General features: G+C 36.2%; 1 protein-coding gene across 2 annotated transcripts in view; it reads right to left on the bottom strand.

The window, feature by feature from the left end:
- Positions 1 to 4,987: 4,987 nt before the first annotated feature.
- The window catches only part of ksr2 (kinase suppressor of ras 2), a 78,483-nt gene continuing 56,314 nt past the window's right edge, over positions 4,988 to 27,156 (bottom strand). Inside the window, exons 17-22 of one of the 2 annotated variants that reach the window (XM_066689415.1) lie at positions 21,420 to 21,516; positions 20,887 to 21,020; positions 14,670 to 14,804; positions 13,400 to 13,529; positions 12,731 to 12,864; positions 4,988 to 5,810 (exon numbers count right to left, since the gene is read on the bottom strand). In XM_066689415.1, the coding sequence (XP_066545512.1) occupies positions 5,804 to 5,810; positions 12,731 to 12,864; positions 13,400 to 13,529; positions 14,670 to 14,804; positions 20,887 to 21,020; positions 21,420 to 21,516 (637 nt within the window). In that variant the 3' untranslated portion in view covers positions 4,988 to 5,803. Of the gene's footprint in view, positions 5,811 to 10,447; positions 12,865 to 13,399; positions 13,530 to 14,669; positions 14,805 to 20,886; positions 21,021 to 21,419; positions 21,517 to 27,156 lie in introns of those variants that run through there. The other variant, XM_066689414.1, reaches the window with a different exon arrangement.

Below are 27,156 nucleotides of genomic sequence, written 5' to 3'. Positions count from 1 at the left end.
TGCAGCCCTTCACAACAGCACACATATCAGTTATTTATAAATGCAGTGATTCAGCCTTACAGGTATATTTTCTACTGAAGTGGCCTTTTCACCCACTTTGAAGTAAAACACAGAGACCACTTGCTCATTGCTTCGTTACTATGCATGTGCATGGTACAACACACATTCCATTTAGTCATACAAATGCTGGAAAACTACTTTGTCAGGGTGGGTGTGCTCAAGACACACTTATCCAGTGAAGAATTGGAAGAACACAATGAAAGTTGTCTCTGTTGTTTTCCTGAAAGTTTCACAGTAACATGTGGCCAGAGTAGCAGACCATCAACAGACACTTAGTTTATACAGTGAGTGAGTGAGTGAGTGAGTGAGTGAGTGCTGATTGATAGGGGATCAAATACTTATTTCCCTCATTAACATGCAAATCAATTTATAACTTTTTTGAAATGCGTTTTTCTGGATTTTGTTGTTGTTTTTCTGTCTCTCACTGTTAAAATACAACTACCATTAAAATTATAGACTGATCATTTCTTTGTCAGTGGGCAAACTTACAAAATCAGCAGGGGATCAAATACTTTTTTCCCTCACTGTATGTATTATAACTGGATCAGAAATTCCCCATATTAATAAGAGGTGCAAGGAGTCTGATATCCCAATAAGTAACATATAATTATCCTAAGCAAGCTCATATGTGGAGAATAAACCCAGGCACAAATGAACATCAAGAAGACAGCCATGTAATGCAACAGGTCTCAAATTCTTTATTGGCATAAATAATTTATGACATCATTACCCCACCAAACGCTGCACAAAACACAAAATGGTAACAGGTTCTGCAGTTTAAAGAGCTGACATTCAGTCGAACAGCTGAAATTATAAATACTTTCTTAAAGTGTAGAAAACTTTATAAATGTTACTGTACAAATTTACAAGAGTAGACCCATCATATGTTTGCACCAGAAACAATTGTTCTTTCAAACAAATTTACAGTAAATAATAATAATAATAATAATAATAATAATAATAATAATAATAATAATAATAATAATAATAATCCCAGCTCATTCTGCAACAGTCATCAAAAATAACACTAAAAATACACAATGACCTATCAAGCTCTTTCTATTATACAGGCTAAGAGTATAAAATGTAATATTGTAGTTTACAGAGGTTGCCTTTTGCATTTAACAAAGCTTTCAAAGTCACTATTCACAAAAAAACATGCTAGTTACTGACACATGTGACTTAAAACAGTGACTTGCAAGCAAATCGAAGCTAACAGCATTTCAGCAAGAGGTAACAGACACAGAGAAGGACACATTGATTGTTACAATAGTGCTTTTACTGGAATTACAATCGGTTTTGAAGAATGGAGTTACATGTCAGTAAAGGTTTTTAAACATTCCACACATTTTAGGTCATAATTGCCAGTATGTGATGTTTAATATCTCAGTGGGTTTTATTCTTTTTTTTTTCTAATATCAGTAAGGTCCTGATATATAAGCAAACATGAGGGAAAATAAGTGAGGCATTTTAATTTCTATTCCATAGCTATAGCAGATCCCAGAACAAACTTCATACTCTTGCCATGCTGTATTTTCATAATCCAGTGCATAAAGGTCTATGGACGTTGAATGTCAAGTCATGCAGACTGCTTTTAGATTAAAAGAGTTGCTGTGCGCCCAATATTTCAATAGAGGGGTGCATTAACCTTGATTAACTGGCCAAAACAAACAAAACAAGACACACAGAGAGTCTTCCCAATGGAAAAGTAAGCGCTCCATATTTTGTTAATTGAACAACCACAGGCACTAGCACACAACCTGAATCCCCACCTCACTTTGAAAAAAGGAAACATTTTGCTATTGTTTCCCCCCACTTTAAAAACTGTATGAGCAGATACCCAACAAGGCAGAAAAATTGTCAGATACAAAATATAATTAAAAACAAACTTAAGGACTTAAAATAAATAAAGTGCTTTCATTTTATTTAGTCCCAAAATGGTCTCAGTCACAGTTTAGAAGACAAGTAGAAAATTATCAATACCTCTCCCTTTTATGCTACTTTCCTGATTGAACTGCCAATGATAAAGCCACATTCCTTAAACTCACAGGTAGATCAAGCAGATAATTAAGACTCTGATCTCCTCTAGCAACCTGTAAACCCAGTGGGATATAAACAGAAGAATTTCACTTTTCCACATGAAAAGTTTTTTAATTTCTGAATGGCTATGCCTACATATTTGTATAAAAGGGCATTAAATATAGATAGAATATATTTGTACTTGCTATCATTTTTAATTGTATAGGGAATGCAATCACTTACGTTAAGTTGGCCCTTTACAGACCATCAAAAATTGGTGTCCTTTGAGTAGAATCTTCCACTAGACTAACACATTCATGGATTACATTATTCAAGTAATTAACCTCAATGGTGAATTGCACTTATTCACTTCCACCCAGTATTTAACAATTATGTTCATAAATTATGTCTACCAAGTACTGAACCTAAATTTCAATGCAAGTAAAATTGAAATGATTGACTCTTTAATGGTAATTTATTTGCTTTAATTGGAAGTCAACCACTCGAATGACTGTCTTTAAAACATTCGAGTTTAATACCAAGATTCTTTGAAATATGTGTAATTAACTCCATTATATTAAATTATCATATCAAGCCATGGAGAAAAAGGCATAGGAGCAGCAGCAGAGAACAGGGAAATAATCCATCAATATTTTTCAGATTACAAAACATCTCTCCAAAGCAGTTGTTTTCTTAATTTCCCCCATCTGCATATATTATAGCTGCTTTCCTGTCAGACGCTACATCGATAATTCTGACAGAAAATCAGTAAATTTCTTCACTAGCAACCATAATTACCAAATTGTATAATTGTATTTAATAGGCTGATTAAAAAATAAAAAAAAGCGTCTGCTGAGACAGAAATGGAACAGTGATGTCTATTATCGGGGGGGGCTGCATAATAGCAATTGCACCTCTACACTTTCTGTGGCATTACATCATACAGACCAGAATGTTATCCAAACTGCATTCAGTAAAGCTCATATGCAATAAACAGATCTGTCGGTGCTCCAAACATTTCCCTAACAGCAGTCATTTTACTATAAAGAAGACAGCTGTTGCAAAACCTGTCAATTGTATCCTTTTTGGCCTCAATGGCGCAACTCAATCAATAAACATATTCTATTGTTGTGCCATTTTCTTTTTCTACTGACAACACTGAAGTTAGTACAACTACATATGACAATGATTTCAACAACAGGCTCGATTAGCATTAGCTAAAAGCCTGTGCTCTCACTGGCTAACAAATATGCAACCAGAAAAAGAGAAACCCATGTTGTGAATACAGCTCATGAATACCCACTGGGTATTCCCACAAGGTGCATGTAGCAGAAAGTGTATGTGGATGCAAATATGGAGACAGGTAGAAGGCAAATGTATCCTGAATGTCAAGCGATCATTGGTGTAGATACTGCCCAGTTTTATTGCAAGTGATTTAAATTAACCTTTTAATAATCTTAATAATAATAAATTCATAAATAAATGAATAAATAAATGTCACAAATTAGGGACCAGAAACAAATAACTTTCTGTTTTAAAATAATCCTAAATACTATACATAAGGCAGCAAAAGTTTACAGGAATCTGTAATATCTGACAAGATTGGTGTCTCAGGCATCTCATTGGATATCTTTGTTTGATAGCTTGCAGGAATATTGCATTATTAGTCATTCATGAGATGAGCTATGAATACTCTTGTAATTTGTTTGCCCTCAGTCAGAGCCTTGAAAACAAATTATCTTGCAAAGCTGGACAATGAATTTCTATCATGTTAAAATGTTGTTGTTTCTTTGGAGCTAATAAAATGTTATTTGGTGTGAACTTGGTGTCACGCAAATATATGTTGTTGAATTGAAAGACATATCCCTGTCATGATTACTGATTTATAAAACATACTTTAGAGAGCTTTGTTATTCCCCTCTGTTTAAATGAACTGTCTGGGTTTTGGTGGAGCAGCAAAAAGATGTGCTTGACCTGAATCATCTTCAAAACTATCATTATGCAGAGAAAGCACGCAAAATTCTTGCACAATTAGTCGGGGTCTCATAAATTATGGATTTCAGATCGGAATAAAAATTAAGATGCAGAAGTCCTTTCATATCGATGTATTCATGCTTCTTTAGTATTATTTGGGGGGTAGACATTATAATAGTTGGACCCCCTTCCAAAAAAATCCCTGAAAAGTACGTTATTTGACATTTGGTGCACCATTTCAATGCATTAGTTTCCAATCCGCACCAGGTTTACAAGTCCCTGATAATCAGGTACTTCACATGCATGGGGCCGCTAATGGTAGGCATGCACTTATGCACAATTAGCTGACACTCTCACATCGCTTTCTGAACCGTTTTATATATGCACTTCTTATGCGATGTGTAATGAATCCAGAACTAGCTGAAATTATATTTTAAAACAAACACAACCTAAAAACATCTGAAGCGCAAGTGATGAATATTAATAAACCGTTTTAGACACGTATATATTTTCGAATAGACAAGCAAAACAAGAAATTAAAGAATGTCCCTGGTACTTCAGTACTTGCTGTTGTTATTGTTGTTTTGAATCAGATACGGGTAGATTGCCTGCTTGATTCCAGGAGGCTTGATACATTCAATTTATTCTTATATATATATTTTTAACAGACAGAACAGATAGGTTCAAAGTATTATTTTGGTCTTACTTTAGACTTTTAATGTGAGGAATATTTTGACTTTACTGTTTCAAACCACAATGTTATTTAGTACTGGATAGCAGACCCTCTGTGTTTGTTATCATGCAGAAATAATAATAATAAAAATAAATAAATACATAAATAAAAACAATGCCAGATAGTTTATGCCATTGGTGTTCAACCCAAAATAATTATTTCCAAAAATAATAACACAAATTAAATAAAATAAGTCCGTCCTTCAACAGAAATTTTATTTTCATTTTAAAGTATAAAATTTACCATCCCACGAACGTGATTTGCAAATGAAATCATACACATCAAAGACACACATTATACTCCAAACAGACATAAGCATAAGGAGACGCCAGCAGTCACACACAGAGACACTCGTGAAATTCACAAAGTATGATGGGAGAAGGGAAAAAAAAAGAGAGAGAGATGAAAAATCATAATCCAATACGTACATTTTTACAAATAATAATAATAAACAAAGAAGTAAACAAAGAAACGAGTCCCTGAAATGGGAGAAAAGTTTCTACTGACATATTACTGCATGGTAATGTGATCGAAACAGTAATACCCATCTCATTCACAGTGAAGGCGCTGATGATATCCACAGAGCTCTGAATTGAGTAGTGCAATGTTTACGCTCTTATTGGCGCATGGGGATGAAGGGAGAACCAGGGCACAGGAGGATGGAGTAAAACAACATTCTTATATATAAAAATTCTATTTGAGGTCTTTGAGAAAGAATGGGTAAAAAAAGAAACACACATGGGGTGGGGGAAGGGGGGGATCTGATGGGTATATGGCAACTGATAAGAGAAGTTGAGTGCTGCAAGAAACCAGACGATATGGAAACGTTTTCAGGCATTGGGAAAAGGCTCCTTGTGATGGATTCGTCCCATTGTTCCCTCAGGTTAGAGAGAAGATGCTGGTTCACTGCCTCAGGGGCTCCACACCAGATGGGTAGAGAGTAAAGTAGAAGGGGGAAGGGGAGAGTGGGGGGTTGGGGCATCACGCAAAAAAGGCACAGTCCCATCTCTCCATCTGTCACAGCCTACAGCGTGGGAAACAAATAACATCAGATCAACAAGTGCTCCTCCAGTTCTCCGATCACTTTCGACCAACAGCAGCCCAGGGACTACCAGACACAACTACCAGAAAACACATCTCATGAGAGAAAAATACAAAATTACCAATTTTAAAATAAAACTGTTCCCCGATGGAAGTCTGACTGGGTAGGGTGGGGGGGAATAGCACATACAAACATGAGTACGTTTTTTTTTATATTTGCATACATCTCAGATTTGTATTTAACCCTCCTGCTCCCGATAACCTGGCACTGAGAATAAGTGGAAGAAAGAGGGGTGGGTTGAGTCTGCTATGTTTCTTCCTGTTGGCAGATGGGCAGTTTAAGGGAATGCCGAGGGGCAGGCTAGGTCAACATTTTTTTAAGGATGTTAACTTCTATCTTTACAGATGAATGTGTTTTCCCAAAGCTTGTCCAAGACTGTTCTGTGAACCTAGATGGTCACTCCCTCCACTTTGATTGGATGTACTGTACTTTAAAAAAAAAAAATAACAGGCCCACTTACAGCTCGGAAAATGAGAGGATGAAAAAGATACGTGAAAGACAAACCAAAAATGGCTGATTCAGCAATCATGTCATCAACAATGTTTTGCTTATGTCCTGGTTGATTGATGGGAAATGGCAGTGCTGTTTTTTCCCCCCTACTATCATATGGAGCTCAGCTAGCCAGGTTGCCCGAGGGTTATCTGAGAGATTTCCATGCAGAAACCTAGCCAACGTTTGGTTCAGAACACCTCCAGCCTTTGGGCAAACCTCCTTTCTCTTGGCTCTTTGAGACCGGAACTCTATGCTGGAAATAGAAGGTTTAATTTTAACTTTCTCTTTTTTCTTTGCTTATGTGCCTAATGAGCCGTATCTCCTGTGAAGTATGTGGGTGTCTATGGTTGAATGAAGAAACCTATGCAGCTACAGAAATGCAAGTTAACCGCAGTATCCCAGGACTATCATATGCGGTTTATAACGAGCACCAAAAACTGGCCCTCCCACGATTATGCGTCTTATAGGGAGGGCCTATATTATCTTTGACATGCCAAACGAGTACAGCTCATTAAATTAGCTCCATTATTGAACAGGGTCCATATTATTTTGACTAATGGACCCTATGAAAGTTGTATAAATGTTCAGTTAATAATACAAATTGTTTTCATAATCAGTTATTTTGTTAAAGTACTTCACCCTAAACACGTGTGAAAGTGCTTTAACTGAAAAGCAAATTAAAACCAGTCCCAAAACACGCAACTATGCTAATACTAAGTTATAAAACAGTAAGAAAAGAAAATAAATAAATCATTACATATATATAGGGATTGATGCATTGGTTTGTGTGTACAGCTGCAGATTCAGATTGCATTGATGCGATGGACAACATGAAGACAGGAATTGAAAATGAAGAGATTTTGTTTACCTGATGGCTTCTTTCTTTCTGCTCAGCTCAATCAGTGTGACAAATTCAATATGTATGACAGAAATTATTCAGAAAAGAAAGAGAGAAAACTTACAATACATGGAAGGATAAAGGGTTTTAACAAAAAGTCCAGTGAAAACATCAGGAAAACCAAAAATATGAGGAACTCAAGTGAACGATATTCTTCCCCTATATGTTTGAACCCAGTAAATAGCTATTTTTAATTATGTTAAAGGTCTACATTAACATCTTTAATATTTGTATGTCTTAAATGTCATGTTTTAAGAGGAATTCCCAAATGATCTCTTTATCCACTATCATTGATTCATATAGTAGGACTAAAATGTCAGGTGAACTAGTTTATTGGAAAAAACAAAGTTATTTTTTTGTTCAGATTAATTCTGCAATTAGAAATTCCTTTTTTCTCACGATGCTCTGCGTATTTGTCAAATTGCACAGAGACCACATTTATACTATAATATTTGCTATGTGTGTATTTGAGTTCAAATCTAAGTAGTATTTTGAGGATATCTGTGGCAACAAAATTAATGAAAGAAACTCTTTTAGTTTTTTAGTTTTTACAACAACGAGATCTGAAAAAGGTGTCATGACTTAAAACCAGTTGGAATTCCAACTTGCATTGACTGACAACAATCTTCTTTAGTCAAAAGTGCGTTTTCATTAGAATCTAGTTCTAAAGGGGGTTGTTTTCTGAATTTAATTTCTTGTGGCATTGCTAAAGATGGTCCGCTGGGAGAAACTTGTGTTTGCAGGCCACTTCAATTCAGTGGAGACAAATTAGGAAATGATTTGCATCTGTTCTGTGAAAAAGAAATGTCAACGGCTAATTAGTAACCATTTACAGAGAAACTGAGGTTAACTCTGAAGGTAAAAACAGAGAAGCCAATTAGACAGATCTCAATGGCACTGCAGGACAATCATTGCTGGTGTGGTGTCTCTCCTACATCTGGTCTGACTGCGATTACGTCTTTTGTGATCTAGGTGACATCATCTGTCTTCATGTCTTCACACCTACATACAGTACAAATGTATGTTACAGCCCAACTTGGCCTTGGCCATCAATTGATCACAAGGATGAATCTCATTTCTGAAAGCATGAAAATTGAACCCACCTCTGAACATATCTGCATGTCAGGCGGCTGATTTCTTTTAAATATCGAATTACCTCTTTAGGAACAGTATAGTCATTACTTTAAATTGAAATAAACTAAAATAAGCCTTCGGTTTGAATTTCATACCCACTGTGTTATTAGACTGAGTGGGTCATTATGCACAATGAAAACTTACATTTTACTCTGCCTTACTTGTGTGGTTATGTGCTCATGGCCAAAGTAGTGGGAGTACAAAATCCTAGCTTTAAAACTGCTCCCTGTGGCTTTTTGATTCATTTTTCTTGACCACATACTAGCCACCTTAGCATGTCTCAGCCCGAGTTGGGCGCATAAAGAGTGAAAACAAAGTACCAGCTGGAGGCAGGCTATAGAATAACGTCACAATTTAGTTCAAATAAATTAAAAAATAAAATAAAAGGACCCCAACATAATCCCTTTGCCTTTAAGCCACACCAAAACCTTACTGATGTGTCAGATATCTGTTTTTTGGTACAAGCATGTAGTGTTATCCATATCAATTATCCACTTATGTGAAATGGGTATATAGCACAAAAGGCAAAGTAGCAATTTGCTATGAACTTTGGTGTGCACAGAGCACTGCATAATAAACTGCTTTCTGTGATCTAATCTAATAATAATAAAAAAGAAACATTGTAAATCATTTCAAATTCTTTTGCTTAGCAGAAAACGTAATTCCTATTTCTAGACGCTGATGTCTTAAACTCATATGTCAGAAGCCACTGAGATGACAATTGGCCAACCCAACCCAACAGCCAGTCACAAATAAGTAAAGTATTCAGCGGTCGCAAGGGGGATTTAGATGAATATTACCTGAGAGGCATGATTTTTTGCGTATTAAATTCTTCATTGCAGAAAAAGGGGCCCATTTGAGAGTGCAAGTGAATTGCAAGCACAGAATACAGACAACAGCATTAGTAGGTAGAAATATGTATGCTAATAGTTAGTTTAGAGGACAGCACAAAGAGCCAGATTAACGTGATTCCTCTCTCTATCACTAATGGAAGAGTGAAAAGATTTCCTTACACTAATCACAGTGTGAGGATTAGATGTATTACCTCACAACTGATCCAATGGCATTAGCTGTTTAATCTTCAGTCTTACCTACTCTACAAAGGTCAGCTTTTCTCTATGTGTTCAACAAACTATCCCTTACAAAAGTTTACTATGGTAAACCATGGTCAAAGAACAGTGAGTCGGGAAGAACAGTGGCATTATGGGAAGGCATGGTGAACTGTTATGCACTGTGGGGAAATGAAAAGCATAACCATGGGAATAGAATGGGAACACAGAAAAAATGGAGTACAAACTCACTATGGTAAACTTTCATAAGGGATAACTCCTCAGTAGATTAAATACAATGGTTTGGATCTACAGCATCGCAGGTGCTTCATACCTTCTACGTAACTGTGGACACTTACCTGCATGGCAACTGAAAAGGAAACAAAAATCAAGGAACAAGGCTCCTACTTAAAAAAACACTCATTAAAGGACATCAAGATTTACTGAAGAATCAAAGACCAAACGTCCACACACCAGCCAATCACAAATGTCACACGTGTCATGTCAATGCAGGCCTCAACCAATGAGGTGAACAGCACTGTGAGTAACAGCAGAACAATGGTGACGTGTCTAGAACGCATAGCAGATAAATATAAATGTGTGTTTTATTATCGCCTGCCTACTTGTTATCCAGGTAAACATTACACACATTACTAAATAAATAAAACACTATGTAGTGTGGTAGAGCAGCAAGCAATGATCCTATTGGAAAAAACAAAGCATACTAACTAGAGATGAATGGGATATTAATGTTCTAGCTGTTTTTAGTATATTTATTATACACAGCATACTTTTAATCTAGGAAATCTATAAAAATAGAGCAGCTGAGGAATGCCATCTCAACTCGATTTGAAAGTTGAGCTTCGATACTAAAAATAATGATTAAGTCTGTTTAAATCTCAAAATAAAAGTTTTCAAAAATGGAAGGGGGACGTAGAATGAAGGACAACAGAAAAAAACAGAAAAATGGGCCAAAAAAAAAGACCTTTAGTCCAAAATGAAAAGATTTTATTGTCATACACAGGTAGAAGATGAGTGCAAATAAATAGCTCATGATCAATCCATCTCTGTCACTAAGCCACAGACCATAAGGCAGCTGCAATTACAGGCTATTAGCTCTAGGCCCTAAAATACATGATTGAATTACAAAAGAAAACAACAACAACAACAACAACAACAACAACAACAACAATAACAACAAATAAAAGTGTAGCAATCCCAAAACAGGTCTGAACGGAAATAAGACAAGAAGACAACACAATCCCAACAGCCAGAAAAAACAGCGACCCTTAACACCAAACCCACATAAATTGACATGGAATGTCAAACAAAGCTACTACCTGTTTTAAAACACTTGGCACTAATGTCGATGCTCAACTCAAATTGTTACGTTGCCAGCTTTTCCACAAAGTATGTGGTACCCTTGTCCAGAACGAACACAGTCTGTGAAGCTTTATAATATGTTATAGTACAAATATAGCATTACAGGAATTATTTTACACATTTTTGTTTTTACAAAGCAACAAATTGTTTGATGGCTCAACAACTACAGTTGTGGATAAGTCATCAGAAAATACTCAAGTACAGTAACATGAAACTTTGTTTTCACATATTCTTAAAATACTTAATGCAACGTTTCTCTTTTTTCTTTTCTTTTTTGGAATTACATTGATCGATCCTTTAAACTTTAAGGAAAAAGGGTCTCATGCACTTAAAACTGTAAACATCAGAGTGGACATTACGTACAAATATATATGATCCACTGAATTTGAGTGATTTATGAGTTGTTTTCCAGTATAGACAGAAATACCCTATGCAGCAGCACAATATATTTATTATGCACTTGTGATGTATGTATAGATACTGTATTTATATATTTATATATGGTAGAAACAGACATATATCAGTGGATTGTCTACATCGACTGGACATGGCACTGCATTTACAAATTTCCAGAGACTTTAAAAATATAAAAGCTGTTTAATAAGTATGACTCTGGGTGTTTCAGGCAGCCTCTTGTTTTTAAAATCAATATCATTCATATTTTTATATATTTGGAGGCCTAACAGACTTGAATGAAATATTATTATTATATTAGAGGCTGAAAAATAGGCAGACTGGACATTAAAGTACTAAATTGTGACACAATATTTCTTAAGCATGCAACAGTCTGCCCATGCTTAGTCAGAGATATACATTGACATGTTTTGGATTTCAAATATGTTCCTTTCTGATTCTATTCAAATGTAAGGCCCAAGGTTCGAATGATCGCCATTCTGATATGATTTGTAGATTTATTTTTGTTTGTTTTTATTTAAAATATATTCACATACATAAGATTAATTTGATATAAAAATTTGACCTTTGTTATATAAAACAAAATCCCTTTTTGACTAAAAGTGCAGAACACAGGCTCTATATCAGCATTTTAATCAAACTAATGTATTCATTTGTCACAGTTATTATATTACATTTCAAGTGTCAAATTCTTATCACATTCAGTATCTTCTAGTACCTACAATGCTTTTCCAACTGTGTGTCAGAAAGATTTCAGTTTGTTTGTTTTTCATAGTTAGTTATTTTCAGAATCAAGTTCACAGGTATTTTTTTTGTTGCCTTAGTTACAGATTTGCATGTCAAATTTGAATTGTTCAATTATAAAACTCCCTACCCTCACATGTGCAGGCAAATGCATGTGTTTATGTAGTATGTTACTGATAATTCCCTGCAGGTGTAAAGCTTTGTGATTGAAATGTACGGAACACATACATACATCCACATATATGACCACAGAAATAAAACAGTGACAAGATCAGTGGGGACAAACGGGACAGATGGCAAAAATAAATACATTTGCAGGATTCATAACATAATTACATTGATCTGTTGACAAACTAAAACTACATTCTTGTAAAAACAAAGTGTTAAAAAATGCATTTGTTTAAGTAAAATGCAGTAAACACATATGTAGTGGCTCATAACACGGCAATGAAACTAGAGAACGGTCATCAAAATAAAACCAAATCCAAACAAAAAGGGAAGGGGTGGGGGAGGGGTTGATGAAGTTGTCAAATAAAGAGATTCAATGTCCCGGGTGTAGCAAAAACGTTTGTCCGCAGCACTGGGCTAATAGATTCTAACTTTGGGGACCATTGATTAACTATGCACATTATGTACATAATCCAAGGGTAATGCAAAACTCAGGTAGTTTAGCCATTGGTTGCTTGTCAGTGCTTTCAAAGGTTTTGTTCCTAACTCATTTGACATACTCAGCTGACTTCCAGAAGTGTCCTGGGTGGGAAAGGCGACGGTTCCGTTTTGGCAATTTTTCCAGCATATCTACAAGTTTGGAGAAGGTGGGTCTCTCCTCCTGCTCGAATGCCCAGCAGAAAAGCAGGATGTCCTGCATCACAAGCACAGAAGAACCCCATTTAGCCATGGAAGCCAAAGAATGTGGTTAAACTATTCCAGAACAATCCATGCATATCAAGGATTTTATTTCCCCTATACAACAGTGACAAAACTATCTTAAGACATACTGAAAACACTCTTAAATGTACTATAATTACAGCAAAACACTTTCTAAAAATCAAAAACAATATACAGAAAGGCAGGTGTGATCTGAAAGCCACAACCAGAGACATCTTGTTTTGACTCTCTATTTATCTCTCAGATAACAGGCAGCACAGTGGGAAGCCCAACGATTTTGTCTGAAGTGAAATTAAACAGGCTTAGCAAAGTATCTGAAATGTTTACATCCCTAAAGTCCATTAAACCAAATAATGTGAGACACGCTGATATAGTGAAATAAAGAAGGCTCCATATTGCAACGAGGTTTATTTTACTACTTTTTCAATCAAATACAATCAGCAATGAAATATCTATACCAACGATGAATCATTTAATATAGACATCTAAGGTATGGTTAGAATACTCACAGATATCTCTTTGCCCATGCCTATCTGTGTGAGATTTGGCTTCATTCCACTTCCAACTTGCCATATAATTGCTTCTGCTGGTTGATTCTTGAAAGGCCACTCACGTGCATGTAATTCATACCATATAGTCCTGCAACACAAGAGATTTAATAATCAACTTCAGCCTCAATTTGAGTTGAATTCATCACAGTGTCTAAAAGAAAGCATGATTGACGTTTTTTTTCAGTTCCTTGAATCATAATTGCTCGTAAAACGGAGGCATTAGGCTGGAAAATGCAAGATGCCTTTCATAAAACAATCTAAAACCTGAACAATTAAATTCAGAAAACGACAATGCATATGTACCATTACTGCTTTTATTTTTATTATTTGCATCATTTGCCAGTTGTAAGGCTAGCAGAATGCTTCACACTTATTACAATTCTGAAAGTGTAGAGTAACACAATAAGTGTAGCCCACACAATTCATTGTACAACCAGCTGAAACCTCAGAGATGTGCTAAAAGATGCTAAAAGATTTGATATTTGTAATTAATGTTATTTGTACAAAAATCCCACAATCATCTAGAAATGTCGAAAAAACCCTAATAACTGTTAGTCATGTTGATAATTGCATTATATCCTCATTATAATCATATTGTGACACAGTGGGGGTTTTATTTGAATTAATTTCTACAGTACTACATGCTTTTTGAATCACATGTGATACAAAACTCTTTTTCTGTACATGTACTGTAATATCATGAGGAGGGACCAAAATCCTCATCAACACAATTTGTCAATCAGCTAAAAATAAAAGACTAACAATAATGCAAGTGAATCTAGCCCTGCAACTACATATTGGAATAACTCACCCAAAAATATCTCTTCCATGTAAATATACCTAATTAATAAAATTAAAATCTGTTGCCAGGTGCCAAAGGGTTTACCTCAAGGTAAGACAGCCGTGAACAGACAAACTTGAACAGAATGTGAGTGCACTGACTCATCCAATTAGAGTGTCGTTCAGACTCACAAATGTCCATATGTGGTGACATCTGAAAATGTAATTGTGTTAGAAGTCAACAGACCAGTGTATCAGCGCACCCTGCCTGGTAAGCTTCCCTTCCCTCCAGTAAAAGTGGCATTTTAATGTACATGGTGTGGAGTGTGTTAAAACCTACTCATCACAATGATCATTCACCAAGAGATAAGAGGACACTCTCTAAGGTGTTTGTGAACCTGTAAAGAACATCAAGAAAAGAAAAGAAAATGTTTGTCTCAACACCAACCCAAATGCAAACACATCAGACTGTTTTGAGAATGGAAGTTTGTCCTCTTCTGTGTCTGGGGAAAGCTGTCGAATTATTTCAGGAGCCAGATGACACAGCCATCCATTGGGGATTCGAAGCTTGTCCTCCCTCCTGCTGGGGAAGTGAAATGACACGGAGAGAAATATTTGAAAACGTATCCTTTAAAGAGCAGCAACTATGGACCAAAGTTCAGCTTTAGACTTACTGCTCATTTAAACGGTGCTACTGGGTTTGTAAGATGTAGTTAATGAAATCCTGAATCAATAAATCACCAATGAGGCTACTTCTCATTTTCCCATTTCCAAACTATTCTCGTGCATGCAACCATATCCCAGTCATATGGATACATATATTATGCACTGTACACTGCTCTTTAGCTATTGAGATTTCAGACTATTCCCTGCTCTCAATCACACTGTGAAACTGGCCTTCAATGATCGTGACATTTTCCCACAGGTTCAAGAGCACATTCTGATCAAGCAGGTAAGTACAGTATAAGATATGAGACACAAGTACACTTTTCGGTTTAGCATAAAATAAATCCTGCATTGGCTTACTCTGATTTACAGTGGGAGTGTTATTATCATCCATCTAAAAGAACAGTGAGTCAGAAAGAAATGTCTACGGTGTCGTGACTCACAATACAAAAAAAAAATAAAACAGGAGAATATGAAAATCTCCATAGTTTTTAATAATTACCATGAAATATTGTCAAAATGCTAAATTGCACAGCAGCCACCAGATATGTGTGTGTCTGAAATGCAATTTTTCACTCAGGGATATAAGTATCATAAAAACCTAGTAATTGATTCAGCTGAAAAACCTGTCGGGAATAAGCTGTAACCACATACGTATATCCTGACTAGCTTACAATAAACTTTTATTTTTAAAGGTTTTGGTCTCTGTACAGCTAGAAGTGTTACTTCAAAATCCCACACAACTTCTGTCTCTGTATTTGAAGAACTGGTATTGGAAAAAAAACTAAAAGCTGTCAAAAGGTAACATATACCTGTCTTTGGCAAGACTACTGACTGTTTCCAGCTGTTTCTGATTTCACAGCGATCAACTGGCTTTCATCGCACTACTTGGAAGGGCTCTGAGCTGCTTTAGTCATGAGCAAATAAAGATGCCACTCATGATAATCAAGACTAAGGTATAAACCTGTTGCACCATTGATATTATTTCAGTTTCATCCTCAGTCGGAAAAAATAGAAATCCACCTTGGTGACGAAGCCTATAACAAACAATACTCTAATAAGAACCTTTTAGGGTTCCGGGGTTGATACTATGGAGGAACCCTTAAATATTCTTATTAGAACCTTTTACCAAGATTCCTTGCAAACAAGGATCCGTAAAGGACCTTAAATGTATCTTAAATCAACTGCGATCATGATGAAAAAGGGTTTGTAAATGACCCCTTGTGTTTACGACGGACCTTGTGGTTCTTAACGAACCCTTTAATGAAAATAAACTCACGAACAACCCAAAGGTTCTAAATAGAACCGCTAAAGAACCTTCAATTTTGGAGTGAATAATGCAAATGAAGAATGTATAGTATGAACTCTATGTACAGCAGCTTAATATCTGATTTATTAAAACTTAAATGTTATATTATCGTCTCCTTTCCATTATGTCATATTGAACATCAAAATATCAGAGATTCGCTATCTTCATAGTATTCCAAAATGTTGCTATAATAGTTTGTTTGGTAAATAGAAGAATAAAAGGACACATTCAGTCATATTCAGTTAGCCCTGTTTTTTTAACCTTTTTTAACCTTTTTTTGCTGTACAACCAGGGCAAAGCAAGAAAGTTTCCATGAAATCTCTTTGGTTTGGAGGATATGGTTCAATGATTGTGGGAAGCAGTACTCCACGCTCACCACACGCCACATCTCTATTCTTATTGCTTCATTAAGGACTCTCAAAGATGCATTTAAATTACACGTTGCCAGGAGCGATACTCAGGATATGTGAGACTTTATCTAGCCCTGAGACATTTCAAGACACTACAGATTTTCAAGACGGTTAATTCATATTCAGCACAGAGACTTAGATGTTTTTGGGACCTCTCCAGTTCTCCACTTGATGTTTCTATTAATCTCCTGCGCCGTCTTCAGATGAAAATGCACCAAAGGGGTTGCATTTGATATGACAACAACAACATTTTAATGAAGGACGAATCAAAGAGATTTGTATTATGGCCTTACCATTCATGACGGCAACCATAATGTCTGAGTCTCAATGAGTCTGCGATTAATGGATCATAACGATTCTAATGTAAATAAACAACCTGCACAAATTTAGACTGTAAATCCACTGACAATTTAATTCAACAATCTCCCAGGAAAAGCTAGAATCACTTTAAAGTTATACTTTCTACGTAATTATTCACCAACTAAGATACTCACATATGGGACATTTTGTGCCTAAATAGCTTAATGTTAACTGTCCAAAATATGGTAAATTAGGGCTTATTGAGAGACCATCACGTCTCTCCCTCTTTTAAAATATATATCCATATTCTATGTATGCACACATCCCACCTACATGTGTACAAAAGCATAATTACACTGTTCTTATGAGTAACTAAGATTTGTTACCAAGTACCTACTATGTTAATACACTGTAACTAGGGAGACCTATTGTAAAGTGATACCAATAACTTTATTGCGTTACAAGATTTGGAGCACCTTTTTTGATCAATTTTTCTCCTTTTTCTCCTTTTATTTTTATTTAAAACTGTCACTTCTTCTACTTATTCAGAATGTAATGAAGTGGGGTGATTCATTTCCCCTAGACCCTTTACAATAAAGCACCTTTTTAGTGATCTCTTAATCAGCGAGTAGCAGATCAGTCCGAATAAGCAGAAAGCTCAAATTACTCAGCAGCACTCCACCCCTCAGCATCAGCCCCTGTTTTAAGATACTCCACCTCGGCTCCCTGTGACACAAAGCCCTATTAAAATCCTCTTCATTATACCATTTGAAAAAGAGCCCTGGAAATTAGAGTGGTGTAATAGAGCTGGAGAACACTGCTAACATTGACATCAGTACACCCAATCAATTGTACCACGCCAAAGGCTACCAATTCAATGCCAAGAACTTATTGTATTGATGAACTAAGACATCATTTAACAACAATAACAATCAATGTTTGATCCCTTGAGGGAATTCACGCGGCTGAAGGATTTTCTTTCCCATTTTTGTTTGTTTAACTTTTTCCCCACCAAAGCAATCACTTTTTCAGATTGCAACAAAGCAGAGAAGTATCTGGCGCTGGTTTATTGTTATTGTGCCATCTTAAATTTCTCCGAGTTCAAAGAAATATGGATAACACATTTACACAACTGAGTTTTAACATGGTGGCACTGTGCATAAGCTTGCTGGTAATATTAAGGTTTGAACTATCTTTATTTGAATACATTTGAGCATGGGCAATAAATTACAGTTATCAAAACTATTTTAAAGAGAAATGTACTCTAAATGCACCTCCTGTTGCTCTCAGACGATGCCAGTGAAATAAAGACTTCATTAAACCACAGTACATTTACATAATAAAACATTACTGTCCTAACTTACATCGTTATCATTATAATACATACAGTGAAAGCAAAAGCCAAGCCAGGCCTATGACAAGTTCCTCTGAAATTTACATTTTTCCTTCATTACTAGAATATATTTTTTCATCTCTTATAACCTGAAAGTATTTGCCAAACGTTTCTCACTGTTTTGCAGATTTTTATACCAATGCCTTTTTTTCTCACATTAACGAAATGCATCTTCTGCTGCATAGCAATGACATGTTTTTTTTTTTTCCTGAACTGTCCATTTTAATCACAAATATTCAACACCAATTAATTTGCACACTAAAACCAGTCCCAGAGCTTGTGTAAGACAAACACAAATACATTTTACAGGGGAGTTATTTCTATTTCAAGGTCAGCTTTCTAGTGTCGTGCCATTTAATGAGATGAAAATGGAGATCGAGTTGTCTTTTCCATCAGTCAGGTGCATGTGCATGTTATATTCGATCAGCTAAAGGTGTAAAAATATGTTAATAAACATCAAGAGAAAGAATGGAGGGCACCACACATAGCAGGATTGTAGTTAATTAATCTATTACTTTTGTCAGCATAAAGTTACCAATAATAAACTGTAAATAAAAAAATCATACTGTTTCATATGTATATATATATATATATATATATGTATAGGCTTGGGCATTTTGCAATATGCTTTCATAATTAAGACCCACCCACACATACTCTTGCAATATTCAGTGTTTGACTGATTTAGTGCCTAATTTAGAGAGCAATGAGGAAAATAATTATAGACTTTTATTCAACTTGACATGCTACAAATATCAGAATCCAATATAAATATGATATTTCTATTATATTATATACGTACTTCAACATTTAACTTAGGGAATTTACACATGAAAAAAAGGTTTTGGAAGAAAACGTCACTATTATCTCTCTAACTCACAATGTGTCCATGAAACAACGATCAACAACCAGCGATCTGTAGAACAAAGCTGGAAGCATGACATAGGGTGGCAAATCCATGAACTCCCACTCCACAATTTTACAGCTGTGCTGTTTTCTGTTTGTTTGTTTGTTTGTTGTTTAATACTTTAGCAGCAAAGAAGAGTTGAAGTGCCAATAGTAACATGTATAAAACTTTGTATTGTGTAATGGGATAAGCTGTATTTTCTAATCCTCCAAATCAGAAGCTGCAATACCATCACATTTACCTTGTGGTGGGAAATAAAATGTTAATACACTATCTGTTAATGACTAAATCTAAAAAATTATTAAAACCTGAATTCAATTTGGTATACAGTAATTACACAATGAATCACCATGATTTAATGCTCAAATATTACATTCATTTTGAATCAAGTTTCTAAAACACCCCTCAGGCAAAATATCATGATATAAATTCATTATAAACCAGTAGATTCAGGACAGGGAAAAACAAAGACCACTGGGGCTGTAAACACTCCCTCACTCTGCTTCTAAATGTCTCACAGCGGATTTATGACACATGGACAGGATTTCTGTCTTTAATAATCAAGTCAGACTGTCTATGCAAACAGTGGACAGATTTCACCTTTCTATCCTGACTAACCCTTTGGAGTGAAAGTAAAACATTCCGTTCTGGTATTCTACAATAACTATACAATATCAAACCAATGCAAGAAGTTAAAACCAGTTTAACCTGCATTATAAAAACATCTGAACTCTTAAAAGACAGACTGGCAATAAATAAATATTGAATATCCTGCATTTCTCTTCTGCATGTGATGGCTTGCTGCTAAGTTGACCTGCAGCCTGAAAATTGAATGTACGAGATGTACTGGAAAAATATGCAGTAATTTGTTCTTCTCATGTATATGCAATGATAATTAATGTTGTATGAAGATTACAGTACAGAAAGTTACTGTATAATAAAGTAAACCATTTAATTTCTACTTGTATTGATATTTATCTAATACATGCTTACTTTCTCTCTACCTGACAGATTAACTAATGTAATTGTACTGTACACTGCAATAAAAGCACAGCCGTCTTAAAAAAACATGTAACTGCAATCATATTTTTTAAAATCTCACAATTGCTTAGCCGCAAAACAGAGAGATTGATTCGTGGTGCTGTTCACTGGGTTATTGCAACACACCATGGTGCTCCCAAGCCTTCAGGCAAAAACACACATTTCTCATCACAGAGGAAGAATTACCGAATCATCGGTAAGTCCCGGAAAGTACTGCCAGACACCTGCTCAATCACCTTTCATGAGCAATATCCACACCATCTGTCTTGTTCAAACAAGTGGAAGAAGGATCTTTAACATGAAACACAACTTCTCAGTAGCAGTTTGTCCTCTTAACTGTCCCTTTAAAGATCCCTACTTATCCCTCACCGTTTTCTCAAAGCATTCAAGCGGTTATAGTCATAGGCTGTTTAACGCATTAACTAGATACACAGTTTGAAGCGGGACCTACGCCTGGATGAACATATTTTAATGTTTTGTTGCCGTGTTTTGCTTGGTTTGCTTCGAAAGCTTGGTTAGATAATGTACACATTTTTGTTGAAAATACAAATACAGGAATTCTTCAGCTGAGTATTCACTTAACAAACCCTGCCTATGGAAATGAAACCATTTAATATAAAATTCACAAAGTAACCATACCTGCCCGCCTGTAATACTCCGGAGATGGTGAAGAGACCAAAATCAGTGATGACAATTTTACCATTATCGTAAAATACATTCTTGGACTTCATATCTTTGTGAAGAATTCCCTTAGCATGGAGGTAGCCCATCCCCTAAAACAAGAGCACAAAAGACACTCTAAGACATTGTTTAAACAGTAACACTTTACATTAAGTGTCCCTAATTACTGTGTATTTACACTGTAATTACTTGTTACACTGTAAATACAGTGTAAATAGGCATAATTACAGTGGTAGTTACCAAGTAAATACACAGTAATTAGGGACACTAAATGTAAAGTGTTACTCTAGCACAGTAAAAACATTGTAACCATGCACAATTACAGTGTAAATACAGTGCAAATAGTCATTATTACACTGGTAGTTACCAAGTAATTACAGTGTAAATACACAGTAATAAGGGATGCTAAATGTAAAGTGTTACCTACCAAACTATGTGTGTGTAACTAAGAACTTCATCAGTCGAAAACCTGGCAGGAGTTATCGCCTTACCTTTACCATTTCCTGTGCAATCTGTCTGGTTTTGTTGACATCAAGGACAACTTTGGCATCTCTCACAACAGAGTAAAGGGTTCTTCCTTTACATAAGCTGGAAATGACAAACAAGGGTAAGGTATACAGAGAACTACCGCAGTGAAGAAAGATATAACACTCGGTATAAAATGATCAGTTATTCGGCAGGCACTTTTATCCAAATCAAGTTAGAGAGATTAGATGGAGAATTATACATAAGGATATTGCTGCAGATTCACATTACAGCATATGGTATCATTTCAGTCAACATCATATGATTGCTTTGAGTTTATATGATTTTTAGTGTGCACTCAAGAAGGGATTGCCTGCATTCAGTGAGATAAGCTTTACTGACAAAATCACAGTCGATGGGATGGACGGTGTTTTCACTGAATCCAAAGAAGAGACTTCACATATTTTGAATCCCTGTATGTAACCCAACATTATTACTTTGTGTTTAAATTCTGCCATTTAATGTGGAAAATGTACCACACCAGTGACAAGAAAATAAGTGTTTTTTCAGCTTGAATCGAGCTCTTTACATATGCAGTCCCACAACAGGTCTTGAAACCTGACTGCTGAGTTTTATGACAAGTGACGCAAGCTAACAGCTGAAATCTCACAAAATGACCTCAGGATACAATGATGGGGACTTGTTGAATATTCATGAGCTGGCTTTGAAAGCGTGCTGAGCTTTAGAATTCTCCACGACTGTGGTAAATGTACAAAGAAAACTGGAAGCCACTTAAAACCTTAGATTTAAAAAAACTCCCTATTGGATGATGGTTCATGGTGAGACACATATAAGATAAGAAAACATCAGAAACAAGTGATCTCGGCGCTATTGACTTTTTCAAGAAGGCAGTGCCCACCAGGAAGGAAATATAAAATAATTGAAAAATGAACAAGTGTGATCAGTGACTTTTACACATTTAAAATTTGATCCAAAGATGATTTTGTACTTGTCTAGATTACAGCATCTCTTCCAAAGGAAACATAATTCTGTTCCTCTAGGGACACTGCTAAGATCATGACACTTGTCTTGATCATTTGCAGGTGAAGCAAGCTGATGAAAAAACAAACTGCACTTTAAATCCATGCTGGGATTAAATTAAAAATTTGAAATGCTAATAGCAAATCATAAACATATACTTCAAAGCACATATTTTTATGGAAAGAAAGGGAAAATCATCCGTCAACAATTAAAACTATCTACAAGGATATATTGCTTTTAAAAGGTGGGTTAAAGTTTGGTTATAATATGGGTCCTACTCTCAGCAGAAGCCTGAAGGAAAATTCACCCCCTTTCCACCTTGTTCATAGGGGGTGAATTTTCCTTCAGGCTTCTGCTGAGAGTAGGACCCATATTCAGAGCACAAACTAATTATTTGCTATAGATTTCTGCATATTTAGTTTTATTTATATATTATTTAAATTGTGAACAGGTGCCGTTATGAAAAAGGGGTGTTATTCACACTGCATTGTGTATTAGAGAATACATACAAGAAAACAAGCCGCAGAAACATTTAATTTCTCAAGGGAAACTGATTATCCATGTTCTGGAAGTATGATCAAACTAAATAAAAGACTCAATGTACTGCCAAACTCAATAACCTCAATACATAGATGATCAATACAATTCTATTTCCATTACTCAGATCCAACCTTCTGACGCATGACAAATTGTTTCTATTCAAGCCCAATTTTGCATATTTGCTCTGTTCTAGTTCAGGGCAAATAACCTGAATTGAATGACTAAGATTTTAAAAGTGCCCAGATATTGTGAGGAAGGCTATCTAATAAATCATACTTTCAATATCTACACTTACATTTATTTTAATTTGCGTGCCACGCACTCAAGAATAAAAGCCCACCACAAGCATTTGGCGTTGTTGGTGTTTTAAGTACTTCGTCTTCCAGAACTCAAGTGCCATTTGCAGGGTTAAATCCAAACAGAAAAGGCCTGCAATTTCCCTGTGACTAAGTACGAAGAACACACCTGTGAAGCATCTGCTTGAAGAGTATTAGTGTTGGTATAGAGTTCTAATTCCCTCAAGTGCTTCAAATGTACTCTTTGAGGAAGCTCAGCATTTCCTTGTATTCGCTGTATTCAACTCTAAGTCTTCATGCGCCTAAATTCAAGGATATTTGGTTATACCCTTTGGTGCGTTGCTGTAAAACTCAGCGACCATCTAATCTGATGTCAATTCAGGTTTTGCAATCCTTTGCTACAATATAAATGTAATTCTTTACCAGAGACTGAAGATGCCATTCTCAAGTCAACAGTATTGTGCAACTGTTTACTGTATTCTTTAAAGTCAACACTAAAGCCAGAATAGGTCCATTAGGAAGAATTAAATTATTTTGTTGGTTTATCGCACCTCGCTAGTTGACTTCCTTTCTCCATATTCTCGTACACGTCTGTAGAAAGGAGGTTTTTCATGATATTTCATATATAGGAATGAAGAAAAGGATTATATCAAATCCTCAACCAACCTGCCATTCACAAATTATATTTCCTGTTATTCGAATCAGTTTTCAGCCTGAGAGATGCACCGTGCTTCTAACTAACGGACAACCACTATCAATTAAGGGGTCTCGGATTTGCTATTTGACTTCAGATGTCTCATATTTTGGCAGGCTGAGTTATATATACACCACAGCATTATTTCATTCTTTAAGCATGTCTTGTGAAGCTCAATATAGAGGTACATGCTGTTTGTGCACAGGGTTTTCCTAATGCTTTAGTTCATTATTTTAGCCTGCCAATTTAGCAGGGTCTACAATAATTGATTGATCAACGCCGCAGAACCCAGCATGTTAAAGGCCCTCGTGTGTTTGAAGGCTTATTATTTTTTCTATTTTTTTCCCAAGATCCCTTCTTTACTTTATCTTTGAACTGTTCAGAGGAGAGCAGACAGAGAGTACCTAATGAACCCTGCTATTACACTACTGTCCTTTAATTAAAGTGGATTACATTAAGCAAATATGACAAATATGACATATACAGTCTTTTATATTCAGTGGGAACTTTTCCACGATACGGGGCAAAATAAATTAAGCACATCTGAGAAATATGCTGTATGCAACTCCATTTCAATATTATTTTTCTGTGTGAAGAGTTAAGATAGTCTAATGCTCCTAGTTTCCAAGGTTAGAGGTTTGATAAAAAAAAAAGGTATATACAGTGAGGGAAAAAAGTATTTGATCCCCTGCTGATTTTGTATGTTTGCGCACTGACAAAGAAATGATCAGTCTATAATTTTAATGGTAGGTGTATTTTAACAGTGAGAGACAGAATAACAGCAAAAAAATCCAGAAAAACGCATTTCAAAAAAGTTATAAATTGGTTTGCACGTTAATGAGGGAAATAAGTATTTGATCCCCTATCAATCAACAAGATTTCTGGCTCCCAGGTGTCTTTTATACAGGTAACGAGCTGAGATTAGGATCACTCTCTTAAAGGGAGAGCTTCTAATCTCAGCTTGTTACCTGTATAAAAGACACCTGTCCACAGAAGCAATCAATCAATCAGATTCCAAACTCTCCAACATGGCCAAGACCAAAGAGCTGTCCAAGGATGTCAGGGACAAGATTGTAGACCTACACAAGGCTGGAATGGGCTACAAGACCATCGCCAAGCAGCTTGGTGAGAAGGTGACAACAGTTGGTGCGATTATTCGCAAATGGAAGAAACACAAAATAACTGTCAGTCTCCCTCGGTCTGGGGCTCCATGCAAGATCTCACCTCGTGGAGTTTCAATGATCATGAGAACGGTGAGGAATCAGCCCAGAACTACACGGGAGGATCTTGTTTAATGATCTCAAGGCAGCTGGGACCATAGTCACCAAGAAAACAATTGGTAACACACTACGCCGTGAAGGACTGAAATCCTGCAGCGCCCGCAAGGTCCACCTGCTCAAGAAAGCACATGTACAGGACAGTTTGCCAACATCTGAATGATTCAGAGGAGAACTGGGTGAAAGTGTTGTGGTCAGATGAGACCAAAATCAAGCTCTTTGGCATCATCTCAACTCGCTGTGTTTGGAGGAGGAGGAATGACCCCAAGAACACCATCCCCACCGTCAAACATGGAGGAGGAAACATTATGCTTTGGGGGTGTTTTTCTGCTAAGGGGACAGGACAACTGCACCGCATCAAAGGGACGATGGACAGGGCCATGTACCGTCAAATCTTGGGTGAGAACCTCCTTCCCTCAGCCAGGGCATTGAAAATGGGTCGTGGATGGGTATTCCAGCATGACAATGACCCAAAACACACAGCCAAGGCAACAAAGGAGTGGCTCAAGAAGAAGCACATTAAGGTCCTGGAGTGGCCTAGCCAGTCTCCAGACCTTGATCCCATAGAAAATCTGTGGAGGGAGCTGAAGGTTCGAGTTGCCAAACGTCAGCCTCGAAACCTTAATGACTTGGAGAGGATCTGGAAAGAGGAGTGGGACAAAATCCCTCCTGAGATGTGTGCAAACCTGGTGGCCAACTACAAGAAACGTCTGACCTCTTTGATTGCCAGCAAGGGTTTTGCCACCAAGTACTAAGTCGAAGGGGTCAAATACTTATTTCCCTCATTAACATACGAATCAATTTCAATTCAACTTTTTTGAAATGCATTTTTCTGGATTTTTTTGTTGTTATTCCATCTCTCACTGTTAAAATACACCTACCATTAAAATTATAGACTGATCATTTCTTTGTCAGTGGGCAAACGTACAAAATCAGCAGGGGATCAAATACTTTTTTCCGCCACTGTATCTGTATCTGCAGTTCCGTGACTTAATATTTAGCCCTCGTTATGTATTTTAATCCAAAAGCTGATGTTTTTTTTTTTAATTGCACAAATTATTCATTCAAACAAAAAAACTTTCTCAAACAGAAAAATATGTTCTGTTTCTGTATGTGCAGTAGTTTTGTGCAGTGTGGAGCTGTACACTCTGTCATCATTTACCTAGGGGACAGCCTGTGTAGCAGCCTAAACATGGCCAGCCTCAATTAAACAAAATGACAGATGACAGAGGCTTCTCTCAACCTACGAAATACATAAATAAATGGATTGCTTGGTTCCTGACGAGGAGGGGCTGGCAGGAAAGCGGCCCACCACAGTGAGACAATTTAACGATCAGCACAAGAAAATTTAATTTTGCTCTTTCGCAAACTGCAAATTGGACCCCAATGCATGACAAGCTCCGTCCCTTTAGTGATGTGCTGTGTGTGCCTTTCCACACACTGGTACAGTTTGCGTTACACAAAATCCTGACATCCTTGCGTGTTCTTTCATTCATTTGATTGGCTCAAATATGAGGCTTTCTGATGATCAAAGGTATGTAATTTGGTCAATTTATGTAGTTATTTGTTTTTTTTAAGTGGTAGAGAACATCTAATACTTTCTGCTGAGCGATCTTGGAAAAGTACAACTACAAGAGCTCTTGTCCTTAATCTGTGGTGCTCTGGATGTACTTTTCTGGGATCAACTCAATTTTAAAGTGATTGTCTTGCAATGAAAAAAAATTGTGATTTCTTCCTTCTTGTTTCAAAGACTATTTTTTTTATTTAAACACAATTATTAGATCTGATTTTTTTTTAACTATTTCTCTACCATTGCTGAACTAAAGACAAATAATCGATAATGAGCCAAAGATTTTTACTAAATCCAGTGCTCCACCAGAGATATCCAAGCTTTTACAGTCTCTATATGGGTTCT

This window comes from Amia ocellicauda, chromosome 17, assembly GCF_036373705.1.
Source record: "Amia ocellicauda isolate fAmiCal2 chromosome 17, fAmiCal2.hap1, whole genome shotgun sequence".
Taxonomy (NCBI): Eukaryota; Metazoa; Chordata; class Actinopteri; order Amiiformes; family Amiidae; genus Amia; species Amia ocellicauda.
This window is presented reverse-complemented; position numbering and strand designations above follow the sequence as displayed.